The following is a 26,089-nucleotide window of genomic DNA, read 5'->3' as shown; positions in this document are numbered from 1 at the left end:
TTTGATTGCCGGGGTCCACGCACATGGGCGGGACTATTCACTAGATTATGACTATACACAGAGATCCCCTACTACAGAACTGGGTCTTAGAGATCTGTACCTCTGATGGTGCGATTTAAAAAACAGGGAGGGAGATCACTGCGGCTTTTGCAGACCTCAACAGGAGGAACTATACACATCTGCCTTGGGTCGGACGGGGTAGATTGTGCCAAACTCCTGAGAAACATTTGTCTCCTCACGCTATTGTTCGACGACCGCAAAGAACTGGAAGAAGACCTCACTGTCAAAGACGTTGAAAGTGCTATTTGAGATCTGCAGTCTGGAAAGGTGACGGTCCCAACAGGCTGTCAGCCAAAATGTACAAAGGAGCGGCAGCTGCGGATACAAAGCATATGCTCTAATGTTTCAGGAGGCGTTGGCACAGGGTAACCTTCCAGAAGACTAACGGTTGGCCACAATTGCAGTAATTCCTGAGAAGGGTAAGCCCCCAGAGGACTGAAATTCATATCGCCCAATCTCACTAGTGAACATGGAGGCAAAGGTGTTGGCGAAGGACATTGTGAATAGTCTCTGTGAGGTTAAACCTGCGTAGTCTACCTCAACCAATCGGGCTTCATGCCCCGCAGGAGCACCAGGCTGAGTTTCAGGCATCTAGATGGAGTCTTACATTTGACAGCAAATAAGCAGGAATAGGACGGGGTGCTGCTGTCACTGGACGCACATATGTTGTTCAACAGTATCAAATGGCCATACATATTCTCAGTAATGGAGAGGTTTTGATTCGGCCTACGGTTCTGTCCCTGGATAAGGCTCTTGTACACGGGCCCCATAGCGACGGTGCGTGTGAATGGGGAGATTTCACTGTCTTTTGCCCTATATAACGGAACGATACAGGGATGACTACTATCACCTATGCTCTTTGCTGTGGTATTGGAACCTCTTGAAGCATGATCAGGCGTGATCTATTGGGGAGGAGCGTATGGGAAGAGCAAATCTAATTGTACGCCGACGAAATACAGCTATACAAGGCCCTGCTCCACTGTTGCCGATTACTTCACATATTTCAACTATTCTGTAGCTATTTCAGATACCAATCAACTGGGATAAGGCCCTCCCCTTTTTTCTGGTGGGAACCATCCCACCCTTTCCGACTAGCGGACGATCACTATTAATAACAGATACGTTCAAATTCCCAGGTTTATTGATATCCAGGACAGATACGGAGTTCCTGGAAGACAACCTATTTCAGCAACTGGCCAGGCTGCAATGGGACGTGACACACCGGGGACAACTGCCACTGTCCTTAATGACACGGTCATGCTTACGGTACGTCCTGCAGAACACTCCCTATAAAATACAAACTAAACTTTTTTCAGAAAGTGGACAGTGAATTAAGACAGCTCTTGAAGGTATTTCCAAAATAGCCCTCCACAAGCTACAGAGAGGAGTAGTTGATGGGGGTGTGGCAAATCCTGGCATTAGAAAATACTACTGGGCTGACCAACTGGTTACGATTAATGACTGGGAAGAACCTGCCTATAGGGTCGATCACCATTCCATGGGACAGTGGGGCTATCCTGCGGAGCTATATCCCAGAAGGCTGTAGAGACAGCTACCAGGATGGAGAGACAGCTATCAACACACACTCAAACATTAGTACGCATATAGTGGGAAGGCACAAAATGGGTGAGCAAACTGACGGAAAGGACTCCACTAAGGGACAGTGACCTTTTGTGGGAGGTAAGAGTTTAAAGGGTTTGTGTGAATGGGGTCTCCTGGGGATTGATCAACTTGGGGACGTCTGGAAGGGACAAACAGTAATTGCTTTTGAGGACTTAAAAGCGGAATACCAGATGTTAGGCTCAGAAAGGTTCCATCACCTGCAACTGGGACACGCGTTGCGAGCCCACATCCCTGAGGGTGAGCAGATACCAGAGTACACACCCCTGGAGGACAGACTCCTGCTGGACCCTATGCCAGACAAAGCCACCTCCTTGATATATAGGAAGATTATGAATCCCACACCAGACCCACTGGGTGCCTTGCGAGAGAGGCATAGGAGGCTGAGGTGGGAATACTGGAAGACGACAATTGGGCAGAGGCGATACAAAGTCCCTGGGAGGTCGCTCTAAGGGCACGTTTTTGGCTTATACAGCTTTGTATCCTTCATAGATTATACGCCTACAGGGCTCTCAAGTACCGAATGGGCTGCAACAACACTGACCACGATGCTCAGGCTGTTGGAAAGAGGTCTCCTTCTTTCATATACTATGGGCCTGCCCCCATAATCCAGGAGTATTGGGGGGAGCTAGCACAGGTTATGCCTGAGGTGGTGGGCCTGACTATCCTGCTGGAGGCTAGATGCAATTTACTGTGCGTGACAGGGGAAGTAACATGGCCGAAATACTCTTAAGATCTGGATAATGGCAGCAGACAGTTGCGAAAAGGAATATAGCCAGGGTTTGGGAAGCTGAGTCCTGCAGGTTGCAGAGTGGAAGGTGGATCTTGACTGGTGCTGTGCAGCTCAAGAAGTAGTGTACCAGAGTCGAGGCTGCCCGCAGAAGGGGGAAAAGGTCTGGGGCCAATAGGTGGAATACAGGGGCTATTGAGGACTACTTGACAGACAAGGTGGGTAAGGTTGGCAACTAGCGGGACTAACCGTACTAGGTAATGACACTGATGCTGGAAATAACTACACTGCTTTTGTATCTGAAATTATTGTACTGGTTGAGCATGAAGAGAACAAATCTCTCATGATTAATGTCTAACAGTCTCAATGCAAACATTTTCTGTGCTGCTAAGCATTTGTTTAATAAAAAATAATTTACAAAATATAGTTACTAAAATGCGACATGTTGCCATGCAGTGGAAGGCCCTTTGCAAAGGTTGATTATTGCTCTCTTTGAGTGTTAAACTGGTCCTGGCAAAGTGCAACCAATGCCCAGACAGTATTAAGAGTAACCATGATAAAATAATAAAGTCAATACTATCAAAAATGTGCTGCATTATGCAGCATAATTTGCCTTTTGCTGCTGCACAAATTAGCTGTATCCTGCAGCGTTATTTGGCCCTAGGCTGCTGCATAATTCAAATGGACCTACTGGGGATATTCTAAAGGTGAAGAATCGCCAGTTACTAGTATCCTCAGTACAGAAACACAGAGTTAATGGGTGAAGGCAAGTTATCTACATGGTAGTGTTCTAAAACGACATGTAGGATAGGATAAGGATGGAATTTTAAAACAGAGTACTCCGTGAAATGGGTGAAATGAGCAGAGATGGTGATAATTAATCAGGTTAGGATCTGGTCCATTGAGATGGGGTAGAAAGTACAAAAAACTAGCTCCAATGAGCTTCAGGTGCTAAGGAGCAGGTTTCTTTTCAGCGGGTTTTTGAATGAAAGCACAGCATAGAAGGGAGTGCTACTTAACAGTATGCATCTGTTCTTGGTATGTAGAGAAGTACATCGTATACTTATGCATAGATCGCCATCTGGTGCACTTTGTTTTTGTCTTGGAAGTAGTCTTTGAAGTCACGAGGTAGGAGACTGCTCCTTAGGAGGATAGTGCGCATGGGCATCGACTCCATCTCCAGATTTTTTTTGCCATGGAGGGTTATGATTGAGTTAGTAAGAATTAGAAAATATGTCAAAGTGTAATGTATCCGAGTAAGATAGTACTGGAACAGATAGAGGTATCCGGGGAGGCGTGTGGGCGTATACAATCTACAGCTCTACATGCCAAGAACAGATGCATACTGGTAAGTACCATTTTCTGTTCGAGGCATATGAGCTGTAGATCGTATACTTATGAACAGACTATACAGCAGTTATCCCCTTAGCGGTGGCTACCTGTATCTGTTGCAGTGGTTTGAAAAAGTGTTCTTAATACAGCCTGGCCCACACTAGCTTGATGTTTTGCTTGCACGTCTACACAATAGTGTTTTGTGAACGTGTGAGGTGTAGACCAAGTTGCTGCTTTACAGAGGTCATCTAGGGGAATGTTCCCTAAGAATGCCATAGATGCCCCTTGCTTACGTGTGGAGTGAGTTCTAGGGGGAATGGTTAACATGTGTTTGGCTTTAGCATAGCATATTTGGATGCATTTAACAATCCACCTTGCAATTCCTGTTTTTGAGAAAGGATTGCCCTCATGAGGAGGGAAGAAAGACAGAAAAAGTTGTTTAGTCTTTCTAAAGGATTTTATTCTTTCAATGTAGTAAAGTATCGTTCTTTTCACGTCTAGAGTGTGAAGAGTTTGTTCTGCTACGGAGTCTGGTAGAGGGAAAAACAGTTCTACAGACTGGTTAAGGTGAAAAGCTGACACTACTTTAGGTAGAAATTTTGGGTTAGTCTTAAGAACCACTTTGTTATGGTGAATTCGTAGAAATGGTTCTTGTATGGTTAATGCCTGGAGTTCGCCGACTCTTCTGAGAGAGGTGATGGCAATCATGTAAGCTACTTTCCAGGTGGGAGAATGTAATCCGCATTTATGCCTAGGTTCAAATGGGGGACCCATGAGTCTGGTAAGGACCACATTTAAGTTCCATACTGGAGCTTCCATAAAAGCTTGGATAGCTGGTACTCTAAACAAAGACAAATGATGTCTGTTTTGAAGATAAGCTGCTTTGGCAGCGAGATGTAGTCTAAAGGATGTATTTGGCAGGTTAGATTGTTGTAGATGCAAAAGGTAACAGATGATGTTTTGAACAGAAGTATATAGTGGGCTGATGTGGTTGTTTGCACAGTAAATTACAAATCTTTCCACTTTGCGGCATAGCAAGCTCTAGTGGTAGGGCATCTAGCCTCTTTAATGATGTTCATGCAGTCCAGCGGGAGATTGAGGTAGCCAAACTCTAAGATTTCAGGTGCCAAATCGCAAGGTTGAGTTGATTGGGATCTGGATGTCTTATCTCTCCATGGTTCTGAGTGAGAAGCTCGGGTGAGAGGCATAACATTTAATGAGGAACTACTGATAGTTCCAAGAGACAGTCGTGAACCATGGCTGATGGGCCCATGTGGGAGCAATCAGGATCATTATGAGGGAATGCTGTTTGAGTTTCCGAACCACTAGTGGAATGAGTGGAAGAGGCGGAAAAGCGTAACCAAATTTGCCTGACCAGTTCATCCATAGCGCATTGCCTTTGGACAATGGTAGTTTCTGTCCTGTAACTCCAGTTCTGTAGTAGGGGTATCTCTGTTATAGTCATAATCTAGTGAATAGTCCCGCCTATGTGCGTGGACCCCGGAGCAATCAAAAATAATCTCTTAAATTATGCAGAACTGCAAAGACACTTAAGAGAGAATTTAAAGACCGATAATGCAGCCTATATCCACAGGCTACACTGTTGAGTACTTCAACTAGAAATTCCACCAAAAATCCACACAAACAGCACAGCCTGCCCAGTTTCCTCCATAGAGAAACTTGCCTCTACCAGCAAAAGCCTCTGGAATGATAGAGAGGAAGGTATGGACAGACAAGCCTCATAGGCTGCCATTATGTGGCTTAAACAGGATACTGTGCCTTTAAGAGAACGTCCCAGACCTTCTCCCAGTATCCCAGAATACACAGCAGGTCCCTCTTACTTTCAGTTCTTTTTGAAGGCGTAACACGCCAGACCTGTAGCATTACTTACGTGAAGATCTTTCTCCACCGGGGAGGAGGGCGGGCACTTATGACTATAACAGAGATACCCCTACTACAGAACTGGAGTTACAGGACAGAAACTACTCCTTCTGTAGTAGGGGATCTCTGTGTATAGTCATAATCTAGTGAATAGAATGGCAAGCCCACCCCCACACCAAAGCGGCGGTGGAGAACGAGAATTAACACCACTATTGTGTGAAAAGATTTCGCAGCGAAGCCTGCCCAACCGGAGCGCCTGCCCTGGCATCAGTGTCCAGGCAGTAATGCTTAGCAAAGGTATGGACCGACTTTCAAGTGGCCGCCTTGCAGATTTCTGCAATTGGAACATTACGGAGCAAAGCAGTCGTGGCAGCTTTGCCTCTGGTGGAATGAGCCTTAGGTTTACCCCCTAAGGTCTTATTAGCCTTCTTGGTAACACAGCTGTATGCAGGACACAATCCACCTAGAGATGGACTGCTTAGAGGTAGTAAGACCCATCCTGACCAATCCATAATTGATAAACAATTGGTCTGACCTACGAATATCTTTGGTCTTATCCACATAAAATTTTAACACCCTCCTAACATCCAGAGAATGTAAAGACCTTTCCGCTGGAGATGAAGGATTCTGAAAAAACGTAGGCAAAGTTATGGTCTGGTTGACATGAAAATCAGAAATAACCTTGGGAAGAAATTTAGGGTGAGTACGCATAACAACCTTAGCAGCATGAAATACAGTATAAGGTTCTTGGCAACACAACGCCTGAATTTCACTCACTCTGCGGGCCGATGTAATGGCCACGAGGAACGCCGCCTTCCAGGACAGGTGCTCCAACGAAGCCTTATGAATAGGTTCAAAAGGCTCCTTCATCAATCTGGACAGCACCATATTCAATTCCCATGAAGGCGAAGGAAGCCGGACAGGAGGGAATACTTTCTTTAAGCCTTCCAAACAATCTTTGATCACAGGGATCTGGAAGAAGGAAGTCTGTGAAGGGCATTTCCTGTAGGCAGTCAATGCAGCGGGATGCACCTTAATGAAATGAACATTAAGGCCAGACTGCGCCAAATGTAGAAGGTAAGGAAGGATGACGTCTTCCTTGCACGCCGTCGGGTCATAGTTCTTGGATTTGCACCAGATACAGAACCTCTTCCACTTGTAAGCATAGGAAGTCCGAGTGGAAGGTCACTAGCCTCCTTTAGTATGTCCATGCAATCTTCGGGCAGATTCAAATAGCCATATTGCACTATCTCAGGAGCCATGCCGTCAAACTCAAAGACGAGAGGTTGGGGTGCAACATCTGCCCCACGAACCTCGTGAGAAGGTCCGGCCTGCACGGCAGCCGTATGTGAGGAAGGAGAGACCGGTGAAGCAGGTCCGTGAACCACCACTGCCTGGGCCATTCGGGGCAATAAGGATCATCCGCGCCCTGGACCGGGCCAGCTTGATGAGCACCGCCGGAATCAGGGGAATGGGTGGAAAAGCGTACAGAAAGCTGTTCGACCAGTTGATCCATAGCGCATTCCCCAGCGTCCCCTGCTGGTAGTACCTGGAGGCGAAGTCTCGGCATTTGCTGTTTTCGGCGGTGGCGAACAGATCTACGTCTGGAGTCCCCCACCTTGCGAAGACTTCTCCTAGCACTTCGTCGTTTATGACCGATTCGTGGTTTTCCTGAATCAGTCTGCTCAGTGCTTCCGCCTGAACATTCTGCACACCTGATAGATGGGTAGCCGTTATCGTCAGTCCTCTGGACAGAAGCCAGTGCCAGATCGCCTGCGCCTCCTGCGACAGAGTGCGTGATCTCGAGCCCCCCTGCTTGTTGAGGTAATACATCGTGGTCGTATTGTACGTCTGTACAAGCATAGAGTTGGTCTGAAAGGACGGATGAAAGGCCTTCAGTGCCAAGTGAACAGCTCTGAGTTCCAGGAAATTGATGTGATACGTGGACTCCATCGGGGACCACGTTCCTTGAATCTGTAACTCTCCGGAGTGCGCCCCCCAACCGTGGAGAGAAGCATCCGTCACGATCGTCTGAGCGGGAATGTCCTTGTGGAAGGGAACCCCTCTGAGGAGATTCTCCGCTGAACACTACCACTTCAGAGACTGAAGAGCATGCAGAGACAGTCGTATCTTGTCGTCCCAAGACCCTTTCCTCTGATCCCACTGATCCTCCAAGCACTCCTGCAACGATCTCATGTGCAGACGTGCGTGTGGCGTTAGGAAGATACAAGAGGCCATCGATCCCAGTAGAGAAGACACCGTCCTTACTGTTGTAGATGGAGCGGTCATAAAAGCCTGAGCCTTCCGAATGAGTTATAATCGTCGCTCCTCCTAAGGAGACACGCTTGCTGACAGCGTATTGATGGAGGCTCCCAAGTACTGAATGCACTGGACCGGCGTCGGGACAGACTTGGACATGTTGATGTGCAACCCCAGCTTATTCAAGAGAACGCACGTCTTCTGGAAGTTTGCTTGAGCTTCCGAGAAGGAGGAGGCCTTGATCAACCAATCGTCCAGGTACGGGTAGACGAACACCTTGTTCTTCCTTAGGTGTGATGCTACCACCGCCATGCATTCTGAGAATGTTCTTGGCGCAGACTTCAGTCCGAATGGCAGTACTGTGTATTGATAATGATTGGCGCCAACTTGGAATCGCAGGAACTTCCTGTGTTTGTGTGCAATGGGCACATGGAAGTACACATCTTGTAGGTCTATAGCACATAGCCATTCTCCCTGTTGCAACTGAGGATAAATCTGATGCAACGACAGCATGCGAAACTTCTCTCTGCGAATCCACTTGTTTGCCTGTCGCAAGTCCAGAATGGGCCTGAACTCGTTCTTGTCCTTCTTGCGAACCAGGAAGAACCGGGAGAACAGACCTCTTCCCCTCTGAGACAGAGGTACGTCTTCTATCGCCCTTTTCCTTAACAGGATATCGGCCTCCGCCTGGCGCTCGCGCAGCTGACACTGCGCGCTGACCGGAGGAATTGATGGAGGAGGGCTGGTGAACCGAAGACTGTATCCATTGCAAACAATATTCAGCACCCACTTGTCCTGAGTAATTTTTCTCCACTCTGCCAGAAAAAATTGAGCGCTTCCCCCACCGGAGTGGGTAACGGATGCAGGGGAAGTAAGCGCTCAGGGCCTAGACCCGGCCGGGCCTTTGGTCGCTGTTGTCGGCTGTTGGCCGCCTCTGCCTTTCTGGCGCTTCTGGAACGGTCTTCGGAACAGCTGCTGTTGTTGTTGCTGCTGCTGTCCCGAAGCCTGGCCACGCCCTCTGCCCTGTCCACCGAACCGTCTCTGGAACGGGCGGTAGGCCTGCTTTTCTTTGGGCTGCTCCAAGCCCACAGCCGTCAGGGTCTCTGCCTCCGCCTTCATGCGGGCCATCTCATCGTCGGCATGCTTACCGAACAGGGTTTCCCCCGAGAAAGGCAGGTTGGCCACCCGCTGCTGGGCCTCCGGCTTGAGTAATGTGAGCCTGAGCCAAGCATGGCGCCGCTGGTTTATCCCATGACAGTACCCATGGGCAGCCAAAAGAGACATCCGCAGCCGCGCTGATGACCTGGTTCGAAACCAGCATCCCCTCCTTGAGGATCTCCTGGAAGTCCTCCCTCTTTTCTCGTGGCAGGAGTTCCGTGATCTGTTGAAGGGATTCCCACAGGGCACGGTCATACCGCCCTAGCAAAGCCGCATCGCTGGAGGCCTTCATGGCTGTGGACGCCGTCCCACAAGCCTTCCTGCCAGCTGAGTCGATCCATCGGCTCTCCTTATCAGGCGGTACAGTTGAAGACGGGGAGGTAGAATGTAGCTTCCTGGCCGCCGTCACTATAACAGAGTCCGGAACCAGGTCTATCCGTAGAAAAGCCGGGTCCGAATCCGGGGCCCTGTACTTCTTCAGAAGTCGGGAGGGAGCGGCCTTCGCCACTGCTGGCATGAGGAACAGCTCCTCCACGGGCTCTACCAACCCAGGTACTAGCGGTAGCAAAGGGCGAGACAGTGTCTCAAATATCACGGACGTCGGGGGTGTTGGAGGAGTCAGTGTGATTCCCAATTTCGCTGCCCCCAACAGGAGAACATCCTGGAACGTGCTGATGTCGTCCACCGGAGACACCCTTGTCCCGGGGATTCCGACAAGGTCAGTGAATAGGTCCTGGAGGAGTCCGTGCGGGACCGCGCCTCCTATGGTGCTGTTTTGACCTGGTGGAGGATCTATGCCGACTCATAGATCTCCCCCTCCGTCCGGAGCGTGATCGTGGCCGCCGGTTCCACAGGGGCGGGCGACTTTGGTTTGGCCGGGGCCCTTGGCTGAGGGGTCCCCTTGGGAGGAGTCTGATATCGGGGCAGTGAGACCAACCTCGGAGGGATTGGAGGCAGCTTGTCTGCTGGCAGCTGAGGTTGAGGTGGAGATTGAGGATGCGGTGGAAGTGGTGATAGCGGAGGAGGAGTAGGGGCCCGCAGAGGGAGCCCCCTCGGTAATGGAGGCGGAGGCGTAACCGGCCTCTGCGGCAGGGTATACACCATGGAGTACACCGAACCCGGTGATCCGCCTTCCTTTCCAGCCTGGGACGTTGGCCCACGTCTCTTCGGCGTCGAAGAACGGCGACCGGACGGCGAGCATCGGTCCCTCGACGGCGAGCGTCTTCTCCTAGACGGCGACCTTCGCCTCAACGGCGATCTTCTCCTCGACGTCGAGGATCCCCTTGACGACAACCTTCTCCTTTTCACCAACGGCGAAGTCGCCTCAACGGCTAGCGCCGACGCCGGGCCTCTCGACGTCGATCACTCGACGACTACTCCGACGAGGATGACGACGAAATCGTCACAGGAGACCTCGACGGCGGTCTGTTCAGTTCCCTCGACGTAGAGCGCCGACGTCGCTTCAACCCAGAGCCCTGGGGAGACGGGGACAGACTGAAGTCATCCCTCCCGACGCCGTAGTCGGTGCAATCGACCCAGACGGAGAATGGGGACGCTTGCTGGTCTTCCTGCCCCTGGGGAGCCCCCCCAGAGGCCTCAGCACGGGCAGAGGAAGCCCCTCCAGACCCACCTTGCGCCTTCAGCCTTCTTTCCTCAAGGCCCTGAAGCCTGATCTTCATTCTATCCTTCAGGGTCCTGCCAGAGAAGCCCTGACAAATGACACACTCCTCTGGGACATGGGAAGAGGGAAGGCAGAGGATACACACCTCATGAGGATCCGATTTGGCCTTCTTCCTGGAGCACTCTGGACATTTGTCAAATAATGCAGGCATATTGACAATCAAAGAGTGCACCAAAGTATTAACAAGAAGAAAGGCACCATCGTACTTTAGAAAAGCACTCAAAGACTTGAACAAAAGTGAAAAATCACCAATAAACCCTTGAAAAGGGAGAGCTCAATGCTCCAGGGTCCTGCTTGCAGGAGCCGGAAAAAAGAACTGAAAGTAAAAAGGGACCTGCAGTGCATTCTGGGATACTGTGAAGTTCTGGAAAGTTCTCTTAAAGGCATAGTATCCTGTTTTGAGCCACATAATGGCAGCCTATAGGGCGTGGCTGTCCATGTCTTGCTCTCTATCATTCCAGAGGGTTTTTGCTGCTGAAGCAAGGGAAATCTGAACAGACTTTGTGGTTTGTGGTTTTTTGGTGGAATTCCTAGTTGAAGTACTGGACAGTGTAGCCTGGTTATATAGGCTGCATTATCGGTCTTTAATTCTCTCTTAAGTGTCTGTGCAGTTCTGCATTTTTCAACACCTTAAGAGATTATTTTTGATTGCTCCGGGGTCCATGCACATGGGCGGGACTATTCACTAGATTATGACTATACACAGAGATGCCCTACTACAGAAGTGCTGCAGCCCTCAGAGGCCTTCCCTGGTCACAGTGCTTGTGTTACCAATTGAGGTATTGCAACAGTGCTGTTTAGGGAAAGAACAAAGGCTCTGGGTACCTGGTTGGCAGGAACCCAGGGCACACTCAGTCAAAGTATATCAACATCAAACAAAAAAGTGGGGGGCAATTATGCAAAAAGAGTCACTTACCTACAAACAATCCTTAACTGGAACTCACTGATACTTTTTTGTAAATATGGTGCAATAAATGCATTAAGCAGCTGCTGAAGTATATTCAGTTACATAAACAAATTAATGAGGGAATAATTTTTACAGCCCATTCAAAAAGTCTTTAACGTTTTGCTCTCTTTGATAAATCCTCATATTTAGAGAGATAACCATAATAAAACATCTACTATTGAAAGATAAGTTCAAATATTACTTCATCCAGCACCAAGTATTTTCTCCCAGTATGAATGCGGTCACTATTTATTTACATTTAAAAAAAATGTTTTTTAGAGTTTTATATAGCGTAAACTAGGCCCGAAGATATTGTGAATCAGAGCGATTTACATAGCACCAGTTTTGTTACATGAGGACACATTCATTATGTGTGACTTCCATTAACTGTTTTCCACTCATGCAAAAAAAAATCACATTTTTTGTTTTCACCTACCCCCAACCAAGATTTCATGTAGAGTGAACAAGTTCATGTTCTTTTGGCGCCCAGAAGCCTTTAAATTTATTACCTAGACTATTAACTAGTTCACAAATGTATTAGTCTCCATAAATGGCTTATGTATAACTGAATTTACCTTGTCTGAGATCTCTCTGGAAATTTCAAGATGCTTTTGACAACAAAGAATAGCTTCATCAAAATTTCCAAGCACCTTCAATGTGTTCCCCAGATTACCGCTAGCCTTTGCTTCTCCTAGACGGTCTCCAATAGTTCTGGAAAATAAGCAAACATATAATTCAATTTTATAGGAGTCTATCAACTTGAGCCATTTCAGAACACTGGAAGCCAAGACAGTAAAGACTAGAAAGCGTGGCGTGAGTTATCACTGAGGAGGATAGTTCGAGTCTAACCAAAAGCGAAGGACCCTTATCTGGTACTCATCACTCTTTATGAATCAGCTTCTCGGGAGGCAATAAGGAGAGCTTTGGTTCGCTCATGATGGGTTGGGATTTTTGCAGTGTAAAATGGGAAGAAAGGTCCTTGCAGTGTTGGCGGGGTGCAGGTGCAATAAGTGTTTTGAAATACTGATCACCTTGTAAAGCGGTTTCAACAAATGTTTGGGCTTTATTTGCATTATTGCAACCCTTCTATCTGTTTTGTAGTAACATTTGTCTGTTTCACATCACGTTTTGAAATAATTTTGTTCCCATTAACTCATGTGCCCTACGTGCTCTCATTAATTGCTAATCTGAAAACAATCTCTATTATCTAAATACCTCACTATCCATCTATCTAGATTATTAGCTCCTGCTCATTTCTGCAGTTTTATAAATAATCTAAGTAAAAGTCCTGTGCGGGTCCAACGTGTTTAGGCTTCCTTTTGCCTTGCATCATGATTTTAAAATAATACCACCAGTCATTTGCTTTCATTCACGCTGAATTCTTAAGTCACCTAAGTAGGCAAAAACAGTCTGGTCTTAGCAGTATCTCCTTTCTTGTAATCGTGGCTATTTTAGTTGGCAATCATGCAGGTTGGTCATCATATCTGAATTACTACAATGGTTGCAAGAATATTTTTGGAAAATGTTTCATGAGATTCTGCAGAGCTAGATTACGGAAAAAAAAATTCACCAGTCTCTTAAGTGTTGCAGATACCGTTCATTAGTGAAAATGTGGCCAGCAAGAAGGTCCTGGAAAGCAGCTTTAAATGTAGGAGAAAATGGAAGACTCTAGAACTTAGAAGAAAGATTTACTGAAACAGTCAAAGACCCCCCCCCCCCCCCCCCCAGCCAAGCATCCAGTTAGGTTTGCAGCAAAAAGAGCATAACATTAAAAATACTCTGCGTTGCCCTCCAAGAAGAATATATGCCACCGGCATCAATACATAAAGGGCATTCCACCAATGTGCAACCTCAGTTTCCGAAACAAAGCCACACTTTGCATCCCTTGCATTGCTAAACAATTGAAGGCAGGAAAGGAAAGCAAATCCCAAGGCTCTGCACTCTCGCACTTGCTACCTTTCAAACCGATAGAAACAGAGGAACACCACAAGTTCAGGATCCAAACCCATGCAAATAAATCTCATCCTCTCTTGCGGCCATTCACCATCCCTCAAACTCGAAATTCAAGCAGCACCGAGTGCCACTGCACAAACTGGACCATAATTCTGGTATGAGGCATGTGCTGACATGTACTCACAATGGGGATGGAGAGAGCTAAAACCCAAAAGCATGAAGAATATCAAAATGGCATCATACCAGCAAAGATTAACAAAAGTAAGTGAACGGTCTTTATCATCATCTGTAAAAGTAAGTCGAGGATAACTGGCTCTACCTGGTCAGCGTTAAGTCATGGTGATGGTATTCCAAAGCTTTCTGATACTCATGCAAGTAAAAATAGGCATTGCCCAGCTGGCTGTAAATGGCACTGAGCGTTTTCAAGTCTTCCGTTCCAACTTGAACTGCAGCTTCAAAAAAAGACACTCCGGCTTGGCAGTCACCAGACTTGCACAGTCTTTCCCCTTCCAAGGCCAGCTCAAGGCATGATGCTTCCATTCTAGGAAAGAAAAGAACGAGAACCATTAGGTAAGCTGACAATGTATAGCCAATTACATTCACTGCTGCCGGTGAAATTTCACTGCCCCAACCAACATTCAGATGAGCTGAAAAAACGCCCTCCCATCAATCACGAGTCAGAGGGCGTAGAGTACCTGACAACCACTTGCTTGTCAGTGTCAACCTGCAATATCGTAAAGGTGAATTTATTTGTTTTGAAATATTATATTGTTATCCAGAACAGAAAAGAAATGGCTGAGTTTAAACTGCAAAACAAGGACACTCGAAAATGAATTCGGGAACACTTTGGAGGCCAAACAAGGACAGTGACAACACGTCATACTTTCTAGACCTTAGTGTTACATGAAATTAGCAATCAGAGGATAAAAGCCCCCGTTGTCATCTGACAGCTGAAACCTGTTGCCTTTGTGAGGCTGTCAAAATAATCTCTCGTTAAACACAGTACAATAATTCTACACCACCCCTTAGCTCAGATATCATTTAATTTGGGCTCGACTGAAATAAAGTATGGTCCCAAACCCGCAAATTATTCAGTTTCTGAAAACGCATCCTGGCATAATTTAAGTAAAACAAGCACAAAGCATGACTCGATTTTTTTTTCGGCAGACTAGAACAGCCATAAAAGTACATACATTATCATATAAAATAGAATTAAAATGCAATTAAAACGGCATAAAAGTGAAAATTGCATAAAACAAAAAGTTAAAGAGGCAGCCACACCACTTCCCCGAGTACCTACTAGCACACAATTTCCTCAAATATGGGGCCCTCCTTATGTGGAATACAACCTTAAACAAACATAGGGTATCTTGAAGTGCAAACAAATAATTCAATACAGTTATATAATCTCTATTATTCATAGCAAGAAACGGCAAGATAAGGCACAGATTACATAAAACGAAAGGTTAAAAGGAGGCAACCCCACTTCCTTGAGTCACAGCTAGCAAACAATACTTTTCCTGCGACATAAGGCCCACCCTTATATAAAGTGCAACATTAAAACAAACATGGGGGGCTTGAAGTGCAAACAGATAATTCAGTGCAGCTTTAAAATCGCGAATTTTCTGTGCAAGGAGAATTGGTTTAAGGTAATAACTCCTTAAATACTTGTAAATAACGCAGAACGTCAAAGTGCTGGTGCTCTGCTTAGACCGGCTATCGCAGGGACAAGGAAATCAGTTCGGCGGACATGCCCTCATTTCGGGAAAGGCAACCAAATGACGCACTACGTAGTCCGTTTCAGGGCAAAACCGTGTTCGATATTATTAACAAGGGACAAATTGTGCTGACGACGCTCCTGAGGATTGGTTGACATATAAAATGCAATCGTTGGTTTCCTCAGGGCTCATCATTCTAAGGCCATGCCTATGCTTAAAAAAAAGTTGCTTTAATAAACCTTTATTAGGAGATATAACCTTTAGACAGACCCCCCAGGATATAGCGGCATGGATTAGCAAATTTAGCGGCACAAAAATGGAAATTTAGCGGCAAAAATGTGTTTTATGTGCCCATTTTTCCTAAAACAAACACAGATATCTTAGTTTTTTTTAGTTATTTAACAACATGAAGCTATGTATATTTGGTTTATTTACAATGTAGACACTTCGTTTCCATCGAGCGTGTGCATAACAATTATGGGCTGCTGCGCATTCTTTTTATATTTCAGACCCTACCTTTAACTCCATTGCCAGCGATCCTCCGTAACCTACAACTCGTCTTGAACTGGTTCATCTAGAAAGGCAAGAATCTGCCTCTTTACCAACAACAACTTATCCGACTCAAATCGGAGGGAGGCAGGGGGCTTCCCCTGATCCCACAGTATTTCCAGGCTGAACAGTTCTGCTTTATTATGGAGAACCAAGAACGTGAACTTCCGGGGAAGGTGGGTGGTCTAAAAAAGGATAAACATTAAAATGGAGCCCGAAAGACATGAGGACATGAGGCAGTCTGCCGCACAGGCAAAGCGGACCCATGGACACAGGCCTTGGTGGTAGCCCTCGCAGAGTCGCAGCCTAGCATTGAATGCCGCGTCCATACTGTGTGCTGAGATGGGAGGGGTGGGCGGGGCCTTGAGGGGAAAGGGGGCCCTTCTGGAGCCGGTGAGGCCCATCTACCTGTCGGCCGATGCCCGCTCTCCTGCTGCGGTGGGTGAAGGCTCACAGCTACGGTAGGTTTCATGTCTGGCTGCCGCTAGCGTTTCCATGACCATTAAATGACTTCACTCGGGTCGGAGGCTAAAGATAGCTCGCCATTCACGAAACGAGAGCCTATGTGTGTGTCTGGCCGTCACATGTAGATCAATCCCTCCCCCCTCAGCCCCCACCAGTCTCCTACCATGCCCAGAAGTGCAGTCCCTGTGGGAGGTGCAAGTCTGCGGGACAGCAGTCTCCAGCTGATGGAAGTTTAGAATGGGCGACAGGTGGCACGAGGTCTCGATGTTGCCCCTCCTTACTTTCTAGGCATTATTGTTTCAGATAGCATTGCGTTCTTTACTGCGGAAAACTGCTCTATTTGGTAGAAAAAACATTTTCCAGTGTTACTTTATAGAACCAACACGTTTCTTCTCAGACCCCCCAGGATTTTGTAAAAATGCCGCGCGATTTCTACAAAAGTGCCAATTTCGCGGGCACTTTTGTAAAAATCGCGGCATTTTTACAAAAGTCCCGATTTCGCGGCAAACCACGAAATCGCGATATCCTGGAGGGTCTGTTTAGAGGGTTTTGTAGAACAGACATGTTGAATGAGGTACTAAAAGATGAAGATAATTAAGAAAGCCAGGGATGTTGAGACATGGTCTAGGACAAGACAGTCCAAACTGACTGATTTTGGTGACGCTCCTTTTATCACTAGACCAGATGGAGAGCTAGAGTGATAAAGGTTTCAATAGAAGCTGATCTTCCAAAAATCGTAACCAGACCTCCTTATAGGCTACCAGAGATGAAGCTGAGACAGGCAGACACAGCAAACGTTTTATAAAGATCTACACTATGCACCTTTTTCCCGCAAGCCATAACATAGGCTTTGGATTTATTAATTATCATTTTCTTTGAGTCCATAAGGCTCCAAATTTGTAGGCCAATTGGTCCCCTAGAGAGTAAATCATTGTCGGTGTATAGCAGTAGGGAAACCAGACGCCCGGCGACACTGGGTGCATTGGCCTGCAGAACGTGCAGGGCACTATAAACACCATTGATAACAAGCATTTGCAATGTAATAGATCTCGCATTCACGCAAGTGTGAGGTATTGGCATTCTAAAGTCCAATGCCTTACATATATGCTTTGGGTTTTAAAACATAAATAAAAGGCAATGTCATTTACAATACTAATAGGTTAAACTCTCGCAAATGCAAGACCTATTGCATTACAATAAAGGTCCTTCCCGATCGCTTATTAGATTGTAAATATCAGAAGAAGAGACCAGTCTGCAACGTCTTCAAAGTAGTAATAAATAGTGCAGTGAAGAAGATGTTTAAGTATTGTAAATTATACAGACACAGTGTGAAGTGAGAGTTACATATGATCCGAGCTATAAACCGTAACAAAGCACTCCAACACCTTTTGCTCTGTGGTTACACTTTCGAGTCTCAGGAGGAAGGGCGGTTGCTGTGGGGCTATTTCCTGTCCTCTCCGTGATTTGAGTGTGCAGTGTGTCATTGTGTTATGTCATTGCTATCTTTAGGCAAATAAAAATACACTCCAGCTGCAGTAGGGCCCTGGCGTCACCTTCTGGTGCAGGGCGGGCTGTGCTTTATGGCAGGTATGGAGGAAGGGAGGGATGGTCTCGGCTGTAGCTCCAGCCTCGTACAGTGCCCCTGCTATTACTAGTGAGTGAGAGGCGCTGAGGTGGTGGTATTCGTGGTGCAGGTGGTAGTGGTAGTGGTGGTGGCATTGAGGGTATTGGTAGTGGTGGTATTGGTGGTGGTATAATTGGCAGTGCTCGTATTGGTGGTGGTGGTGGTGGTGGTACTGGTGGTGGTGATGGTATTGGGGGTGGTATTATTAGTGGTGATGGTATTGGTGGTGGTGGTGTTAATAAAACAGGCATTTGAAAACAACCTGTCCGGTGGCTTAGTGCAGATGACATGTAACAGATGTGCTTTTGTCAATGGCAGCCCATTAGCACACGATTATGATTCCCATGACTTAATTCGCTAACCCTTTCTAAATCTTTCTAAGAACAAACAAGCATTGGCATAGCCAATAGGTCTCGCTTTTGGGACCTTATCAGTGTTTATCTACGCAACAGTTGATGTTGTTGCAGCAAGAGTATTGGGCTGCATAACTAAATACTTACATTGTCCTAAACGCGAGACCTATTGGCTATTCGAATGGATAGCTAATAGGTCTGGCTTTTTTGACCTTTTAAGTATTTAGTTATGCAGTTTAACAATATTGGTGCAACAATATTACTGTTTGCATGGCTAAACATTTAGAATGTGTGTAAGGCTAGGCCTTTTGGATATGTTTTTTTGTGTGAGTGTTTTTGTAATTTAGTTATTGTGAGAATGTGATAAGTTATTTAATGAAAGAGTGAGAAAGTTTATTAGTGAGAGTATGTTAGTGAGAATGATTTATTTATTAGAGTGAGGTTGTTAGTTATTGTGTGAGAGATACAGGTTGTTTATGTAACGGAGGTTGTTAATGTGAGTTAGCATGTAATAGGAAGTTAGAGAGTTAGTTATTTATTGTGAGTGAGTGTGTTAGTGAAAGATAGTGTGAGAGTGTGAGAGTTAGGTAATAAGTGAGCGAGAGTGGCAGAGTTAGTTATTGAGAGTGATTGGAAGAGTTTGTTTTTTTAGTTAGTGATAAATAGTAAGAGAGTTAGTAATAAGGAGAGTTTGCTAGCGATAGTAGTTAAGTGATAGTTTTTATAGTGACAGTTTGTTAGTGACAGTGAGTTAGTGACAGTGAGTTTGTAAGAATGATTTTGTGACATTGAGTGAGTGATAGTTAGTGAGAGTGTTTTAGTTATTGAGAGAGAATGGGGGAGTAAGTTAGTGCAAGAGATTTGGAGATGTATTTATTGTTAGTTTGTTAGTGATAGTTTGTAATAGAGAGTAATAGAGAGTATGTTAGTGAGTGAGTTATGAATGAATGAATGAAATATGGATTTATAGAGCGCGACTAAACCAATAGGCTTCAAGGCGCTGAAAGATGGTACAACTGTTTGATCAGAGGAGGGCAGGGGGCAGATTACAGGTAGGCTTCTTGAAAGAGCCAGGTCTTGAAGGCTTTGTGGAAAAGGGCATGGGAAGCAAGACCCTTACGGTCATCAGGGAGCGTGTGCCAAAGTCTGGGTGCGAGGAAGCGGAAGGCCCTTCCGCCTCATCTGGCCTTGGATACTCTGGGAACAACCAGCAGATTTTTGTTGGCGGAGCGAAGAGCCCTACCGGGAACATAGTGGGACACAAGTAAACGAATGTCTTCGGTCCCAGTCCCGTTCAGGGCACGGTGCGTAAGGCAGAGGGCCTTAAAGTTTATCCTAGCCTGCATGGAGAGCCAATGCAGGTTCTTCCTGATGGCAGAGCCTGATGAGTACTTCGGGGCATCCACGACAAACCGGGCCCCTGCATTTTGCACAATCTGAAGGCGTTGGACCAAGCCGTTGTTAATGCCTAGATATAGTGCATTGCAGTAGTCCAGCCTGGAGGCTATACAAGCCACCGCGACCTGTTTGCGTGCTTCTAGGGAGAGATAGTGGGTGATTTTTTAAAAAATCCTTAGGGCACCACAGCAGGTGGAAACTGTCCTGCTAACCTGTTTGTCAAGGGAGAGAGTGGTGTCCAGGATAACACACAGGTTGCGGGCGGAGGAGGATGGCGTAGGGCAAGCGCCAAGGGCAGAGGGCCACCAGTCCATCGACCAGGTCTCGTGTTTGCCTCCAAAAATGAGGACCTCAGTTTTCTCCCCATTCAACTTAAGGAAGTTCTTGACCATCCAGCCGGCGACCGCCTCCATACAGTTTTTGAAGTTTAGAGCGGTTATATTCACAGATTGTGATATGGAGACCATTATCTGTGTGTCATCGGCGTAGGAGAGAACTTCCAGCCCAAAGGATCTTACAAGCCTGGCGAGTGGGGCCACATAGACATTAAAAGGCGTGGGGCTCAGGGAGGAACCCTGGGAGACCCCACACTTCACAGGCTTGACTGGCGAGATGAAATCGCCCAGCTTAACCCTTTGCTTCCGTTGGTCAAGGAAGTATGTAAGAAGGCTAAGTGCAGGACCATCAACTCCCAGCTTACTGAGGCGGCTAGCTAGAATAGATGGAGAGAGGGTGTCGAAAGCCACCGTTAGGTCTAACAGCAACAGTAAGGTGGTCTGACCACTGTCGACCTTAGCCCGGATGCTGTCGACAACCACTGTAAGCGCCGACTCGGTGCTGTGTGCCCTCCGAAAACCGTGCTGTGAGGGATCCAGAGAGCTGGAGCTGTGGAGGAAGGCACTCAAATGATGGTTAAGGTGTGCCTCCAGCAGCTTAGCAGGGGCAGGGAGAAGGGAAATGGGGTGGAAGTTTTTCAGGACCCCGGGGTCCAGAGTAGGCTTTTTCAGCAGGGGCTTGACAATGGCCATTTTCCAAGGCAGGATTTTCAGGGGACAGGGGTCAAGCGGGGATCCGGACTTAAGCTTGTCCAGGAGCAGGCTAAGGTGGTCGGGAGTGAGGGGGGGAAATGGGTGAACCGATTGTGGTGTTCGGTCACCTGATTTTCCAGAGCCGCGGCGGATGGGGCAGGGATCACTGGGTTGAGATTAAGGGCGTCCAAGTCTGTGTAAATATCCATGATATTAGTATGGAAAAAGGTGGAAATCTGATCACACAGATCTTGGGAGGCTACTATAGGGTCAGTTGACTGAAGGAGGGACAAAGTGTCGACTATTTTGAACAAGTCTCTGGAGAACTAAGTGAGGCAGTTAATTTGGGATAATGCGCCTTCTTTTCTGCCAGCACTGCCGCTTTATAGCCCTTGAGGAGGGTTTTGTGTTTGTCCTTCTCTATGGGGTCCAGGTGTGACCTCCATAGTCTTTCTTGTTTCCTACATCCCTGTCTAAGGGTCCTGAGGGAGTCTGAGAACCAGGGGGCCGAAGGCCGCTTCCTGGCGGAGTAGTGTTGCAAAGCCGGCACAAGAGATTCAACGGCATCCGCCAGAGTAATAGAGAGGTCAAGAGCCGCAGCATCGGCATCCTTTCTTAGCAGGGGCTTAAATTTGGACAAAAAGGGAGTAAGTGTGCCATGGTTTATCTCCCTGAAATTCCTCCTCAATTCCCACTTGTTGTGATCCGGCTGGGGCCCAGTGGGGAGGGGAGGTACGAATTCAAGGGAAATGGCCAGGTGGTCCAACCAGGACAGAGGGAGGGGAGAACCAGTCTGGAGCCGGGGGTCATTGGTAAACACCCCATCCAGAGTGTGCCCAGCTGAGTGGGTTGGGTTACTCACTAACTGAGGCAGACCACAGGAAGCTAGGGAATCTAACAGATGGGCGGTGTCGGAGGAGTTGGATTTTTCCAAATGGAAATTAAAATCCCCAAGAATGGTTAGATTGGGTCTATCGATGTAGGGTTCCAGGATCTTGAGAAGTCCATGACTAAAAGAAGACCTGGGGCCCGGGGGTCTGTAGATCAGGATCCCGGTAAAGGAGACCGTGGAGGAAGAGTTTAGGGTAAAATGCATAGCCTGGAGGGGATCAAGCGGAGAGGACAGATGAAAGGTTCGGCATTTTATCGAGCTGTGGTACAGTATCCCCAACCCCCCTTCCCTACGACCTACTCTGTCCATTCTAGCCAGGGCATAGCCTTCAGGGATAGCATTTATTAAGTCCGGCTCAGAAGAGTCTGTGGCCCAAGTTTCAGTAATAAAGACCCAGGAAGGTTTTTTCTCTAAGATGAATTCCTTAAAGGTGATATTATTTTTAACTAACGAGCGGGTATTAATGAGGAAACCATTGTGGGTAGAGGTGGGGGGGGACCTGGCCTTATAGAGGAAGGCAGTTTATTGGTGGTGTCCGAGAGGTTTTGGTAATTGCCCATCTCGTTACATCTGCAATCTAGAACATTTATAAGCGTTTCCGGGGTAGAGGAATGATGGCGAGGCTGCCAAGGTGGTTTGAGGGCTCGTAGGGCACAGAGGGTATATAGGGGTTCACCTGAGGCAAGAGGGAGCGAGGGGGCAACCTCCCTGGCCCCTGGAGCTTCCTTGTCGCTGACGGGCGCAGACGGGCTGGACTCTGGCGTGACTCCGGCGCTCATACGGCACGTCCGCTGACTTAGTCCGATGCTCAGAGGCATGGCCGTCTCCTTAAGTACTGTCCCTCTAATGCAGTGTGATGCCTCCCAACCCAAAATAGCCGCTGCCGAAAGCCCGGGACCGAGGGACTCAGCACCTGACTCTGCTGAGTACCGCTCGGAATGCGGGGAAAGCTCGCCATGCGGGGAAAGCGAGTGAGTAGGTGGGTTTAAAACTGCTAAAATAAAGCAGAGTGCAGGAAAGGATTTTCAAAGAGAATTAAAATAAAGGGGGAAGCGCCCCGTTAAAATCCGCGAGAGAGCCCCAGCGTTAGCACATGTAATTCTGGCAATACACGCAATACAACACAACAGCAACCTCCCGGCTTCAGCCTCAGGAGGAGAACAAACAGCGAAATCTCGCACCTGCCCCGGGAGAGCTCCTTAAGTACTGTCCCTCTAGTGCAGAGTGTGATACCTCAACCCAAAAAAGCCGCTGCCGGAAGCCCGGGACCGAGGGACTCAGCACCTGACTCGGCTGAGTTCCGCTCGGAATGCGGGGAAAGCGAGTGAGTGGGAGGGTTTACAACTGCTAAAATAGTTCCCTTACTACTAACAAGACTTCTAAATGGCCCGTCACTTAAGATCCCTCACAGAGATAGAGGAATATCTAGTGCCAATTAAGACTCATACACAAGGAAGGCAAACCCCATAAACAAATGTGGCTCGTACAGCCCTATTTCACTACTAAATACTGAAGTGAAAATACTGGTCAGAATCTCAAGCACATCACATCTCTAGCCCACGACAACCAATGAGGGTTTATATCAGATCGAGCCACCCGTCTGAATCTCCGAAGGACTCACAATTGGTTAATGAAGGTAAAGGATCGGGATGCACCCCACATATTTCTATCAGATAAAAAAATTTAAGCAGTACATTGGCCTTTCCTAGACTGTACCAAATTTGGGTTAGGGTCTAATTCCGTAGCTGGTTAGCACTCCTTTATAATCAACCCATAGTCAAAGTGCGAGTAAATGGGACACAATCAGCAGCATTCCCCATAGGGAGGAGGACGAGGCAAGGATGCCCCCTCTTGCCAAGAGGAAAAAACCTCCCTTTATGCAGACATCCTTTTATATGTCTCCAACACAGATACAGTAATCCCTACTCTATTTGACACCATAGTAGAATATGGCAGTCACTCCGGGTATAAAATAAACTGTAACAAATCTACGCTCTATTGTCCCAACAACACCCAAATATGCTGGCCGTTGCCCGGCTAACTGAGGGTTGTTGAGGAGGGCTTTCAATATTTAGGGATCTTTATAACCCCACACAGTGAGAAATGTAGGCTTGAAAGGGCCTACAAAACTTTAAACTAGACGAGGAGCGTTGGAAAGTCCTTCCGCCTCTATGTTCGGAAGAGCAGCCATCTTTAAAAACGATCACACGGCCACAATTGTTATACCCTCCAAAACACATACCACCCACCCAAAGGGTAGTTTTTGCAGAGCTGAAAATTTAGACTCCGATCTCTATTAAGGCAAGGAAGCCACCTTGCAATTGTGCTTAAAACACTACAATAGAACCCCTATAATGAGAGGATTGTGCTACGGGATGTAGAAGCCTACTATTTTGCCTCCAACCATGTTCCCATAAATGAATGGCTACATAGAACCAAAGACCACCCAACCTACCACTTTGAGAGGGAATTAATGGCACTATATACACACACATCTACACTACCTCTATGGTGGGAAAGGAAGCTCCCTCCAACTGCCTGCAACACAAGTCACTCTAGAAGCATGTACGTGAGCGTCAAAAACTATAGGTTGGACTGGCAGGGGTCATAATGATCGCACTGCTCTGGGAAGAGAGTAGATTCAAGAACTGCACAAACAAAGGGTTTGAGACTTGGGCATTTCAAAAATAGGTTACTTACCAGACAAAGGGTAACTCAAAACCTGGACAACGCTTAGTCAGGAATATGACCTACACAAATCCCAATTCATCAAATACGCACACCTGCGCCATGCAAGGCTGGCGGAGAGTATTCAGTGTGCGAACCTCCCGGAATATGCCCTACTAGATGGAAGACTCTTGCAGGAAGAGCTCATAGAAAAGGCTGTCTCCTTCACATACAAATCCATCAACAGTAACATGCCAGACAGACTGGGGAAACTGCGGAAAAGATGGGAAAAAGATATTGGGCGCCTAGAATACATAGATTGGGAAGTGGCACTAATGCACCCCAGAGAGGTAACCATCAAGGCAAGGATACGCCTTGTACAATATAAAGTGCTACATAGAATTTACTACAATAAAGATAAACTACACAAGATGGGACGGTCAGAGATACCATACTGCCTCACCAGTAAAAATGTCAAATGTGATTTTTTTCCACACAATATGGGCATGTCCCGAGATGCGGGCATATTGGGAGACCATAATCGAGACTCCAAGGGCAATACTGGGAACAACACTGCTGGTTGAACCTTGATTCACCATACTGGGAATCTCGAGTGAGGTGGACATTACTTGGACCAAACTGATCTTTGCCTCCCTAGGATTGGTGGTGGCCAACAGAGATGTGGCTAGGCGGTGGGGAGTGGCAGAGAATCCCACAGTGCAGAAATGGACAGCGATCACAAAGGCGAACCTCAGCAGCCTAACCCGCTCAATTTTCAAATTCACAGAAAACCTACACAAAACGGGGCACCACATATCTCATATATACAAACTCCTCTGACCAACCACCTCAAAACTCAATGACAAAAACATACAATACTGGGAAACCTAGATAGGCAGAACCCTCACAGAACAAGAACTAATATCCTTGTGGTCCTCCCCCTCGCATAATATAATTTCACCAGTACTAGCACAGAGCAAATTCTGGCTACTGCACCAGGCACACTGGACCCCAACAAAGCTGGCAAAACTTAACCTCAGGAAAAAACAGCCAATGTTGGAACTGCAATAAGGCAACAGGGGACCTTGCCCACCTAATATTCTAGTGTAGCAAGGGCAAACAAAACTGGGATAAAGTCTTCGATTTCATCAACCAAACACTAGGCTGCAACCTTAAGAGAGAGTTCCACACTCTGACAACAGCCCTCTTTAACACAGAGATCACCACACAGCAAGACAGGAACCTTCTAGACTTTCTCCTAACTAGCATCATAAAGGTTATACTGTCCAAATGTAAGAACACCGCCAAAGCGACATTTAAGGGGTGGATAAACTGGGTGACATTCCTGAGAGGGGCAGACAACACAGCACTGAGAAATACTCCATGGAGGAAACCAATGTGGGCATCGCTGGACAAAGCGTTAGACCCATTCAAACCGCCTTAGGCAACTTGTACGACAGGGAAAGTACCAGGCAGGATGTAGTATGCCGATCACCAACAAACGGCCAACACCTATAGGTTATATGTTACATGTTTTATGTTATCCATACTAATATAATAAAGAGAGAGCCCAAACCTTTGAGGCGGGTAATCTCAGGAACCACAGCACCAATCACAACACCCAATACAGCGTTGGGAAGGGCAGTTGCAGCAGAAGGACATAGGCTATGCAGATGCCCACCATATACATTTAAAAGGTAAAAGAACCGTGCCAGCAAAGTAGTCCCTTGTGGGTGTGTCTGCGTTGTGCTATGGGAGTGTGCTGGGGGCTTGAC

The 26,089-nt window shown here is 47.0% G+C and overlaps 1 protein-coding gene across 2 annotated transcripts in view; it reads right to left on the bottom strand.

Moving 5' to 3' along the window:
• The window catches only part of GPSM2 (G protein signaling modulator 2), a 466,273-nt gene that overhangs the window by 332,047 nt on the left and 108,137 nt on the right, over positions 1 to 26,089 (bottom strand). For both annotated transcript variants that reach the window (XM_086953900.1, XM_086953901.1), the window contains 2 exons: positions 13,940 to 14,161; positions 12,243 to 12,378 (listed from right to left, as the gene is read on the bottom strand). In XM_086953900.1, coding sequence (XP_086810026.1) covers positions 12,243 to 12,378; positions 13,940 to 14,161 — 358 coding nt within the window. The remainder of the gene's footprint in view (positions 1 to 12,242; positions 12,379 to 13,939; positions 14,162 to 26,089) is intronic.

This window comes from Lissotriton vulgaris, chromosome 1_1, assembly GCF_964263255.1.
Source record: "Lissotriton vulgaris chromosome 1_1, aLisVul1.2, whole genome shotgun sequence".
NCBI lineage: Eukaryota > Metazoa > Chordata > Amphibia > Caudata > Salamandridae > Lissotriton > Lissotriton vulgaris.
Note: the sequence above shows the minus strand (reverse complement) of the source record. Positions and strands in the feature narration are given on the sequence as shown.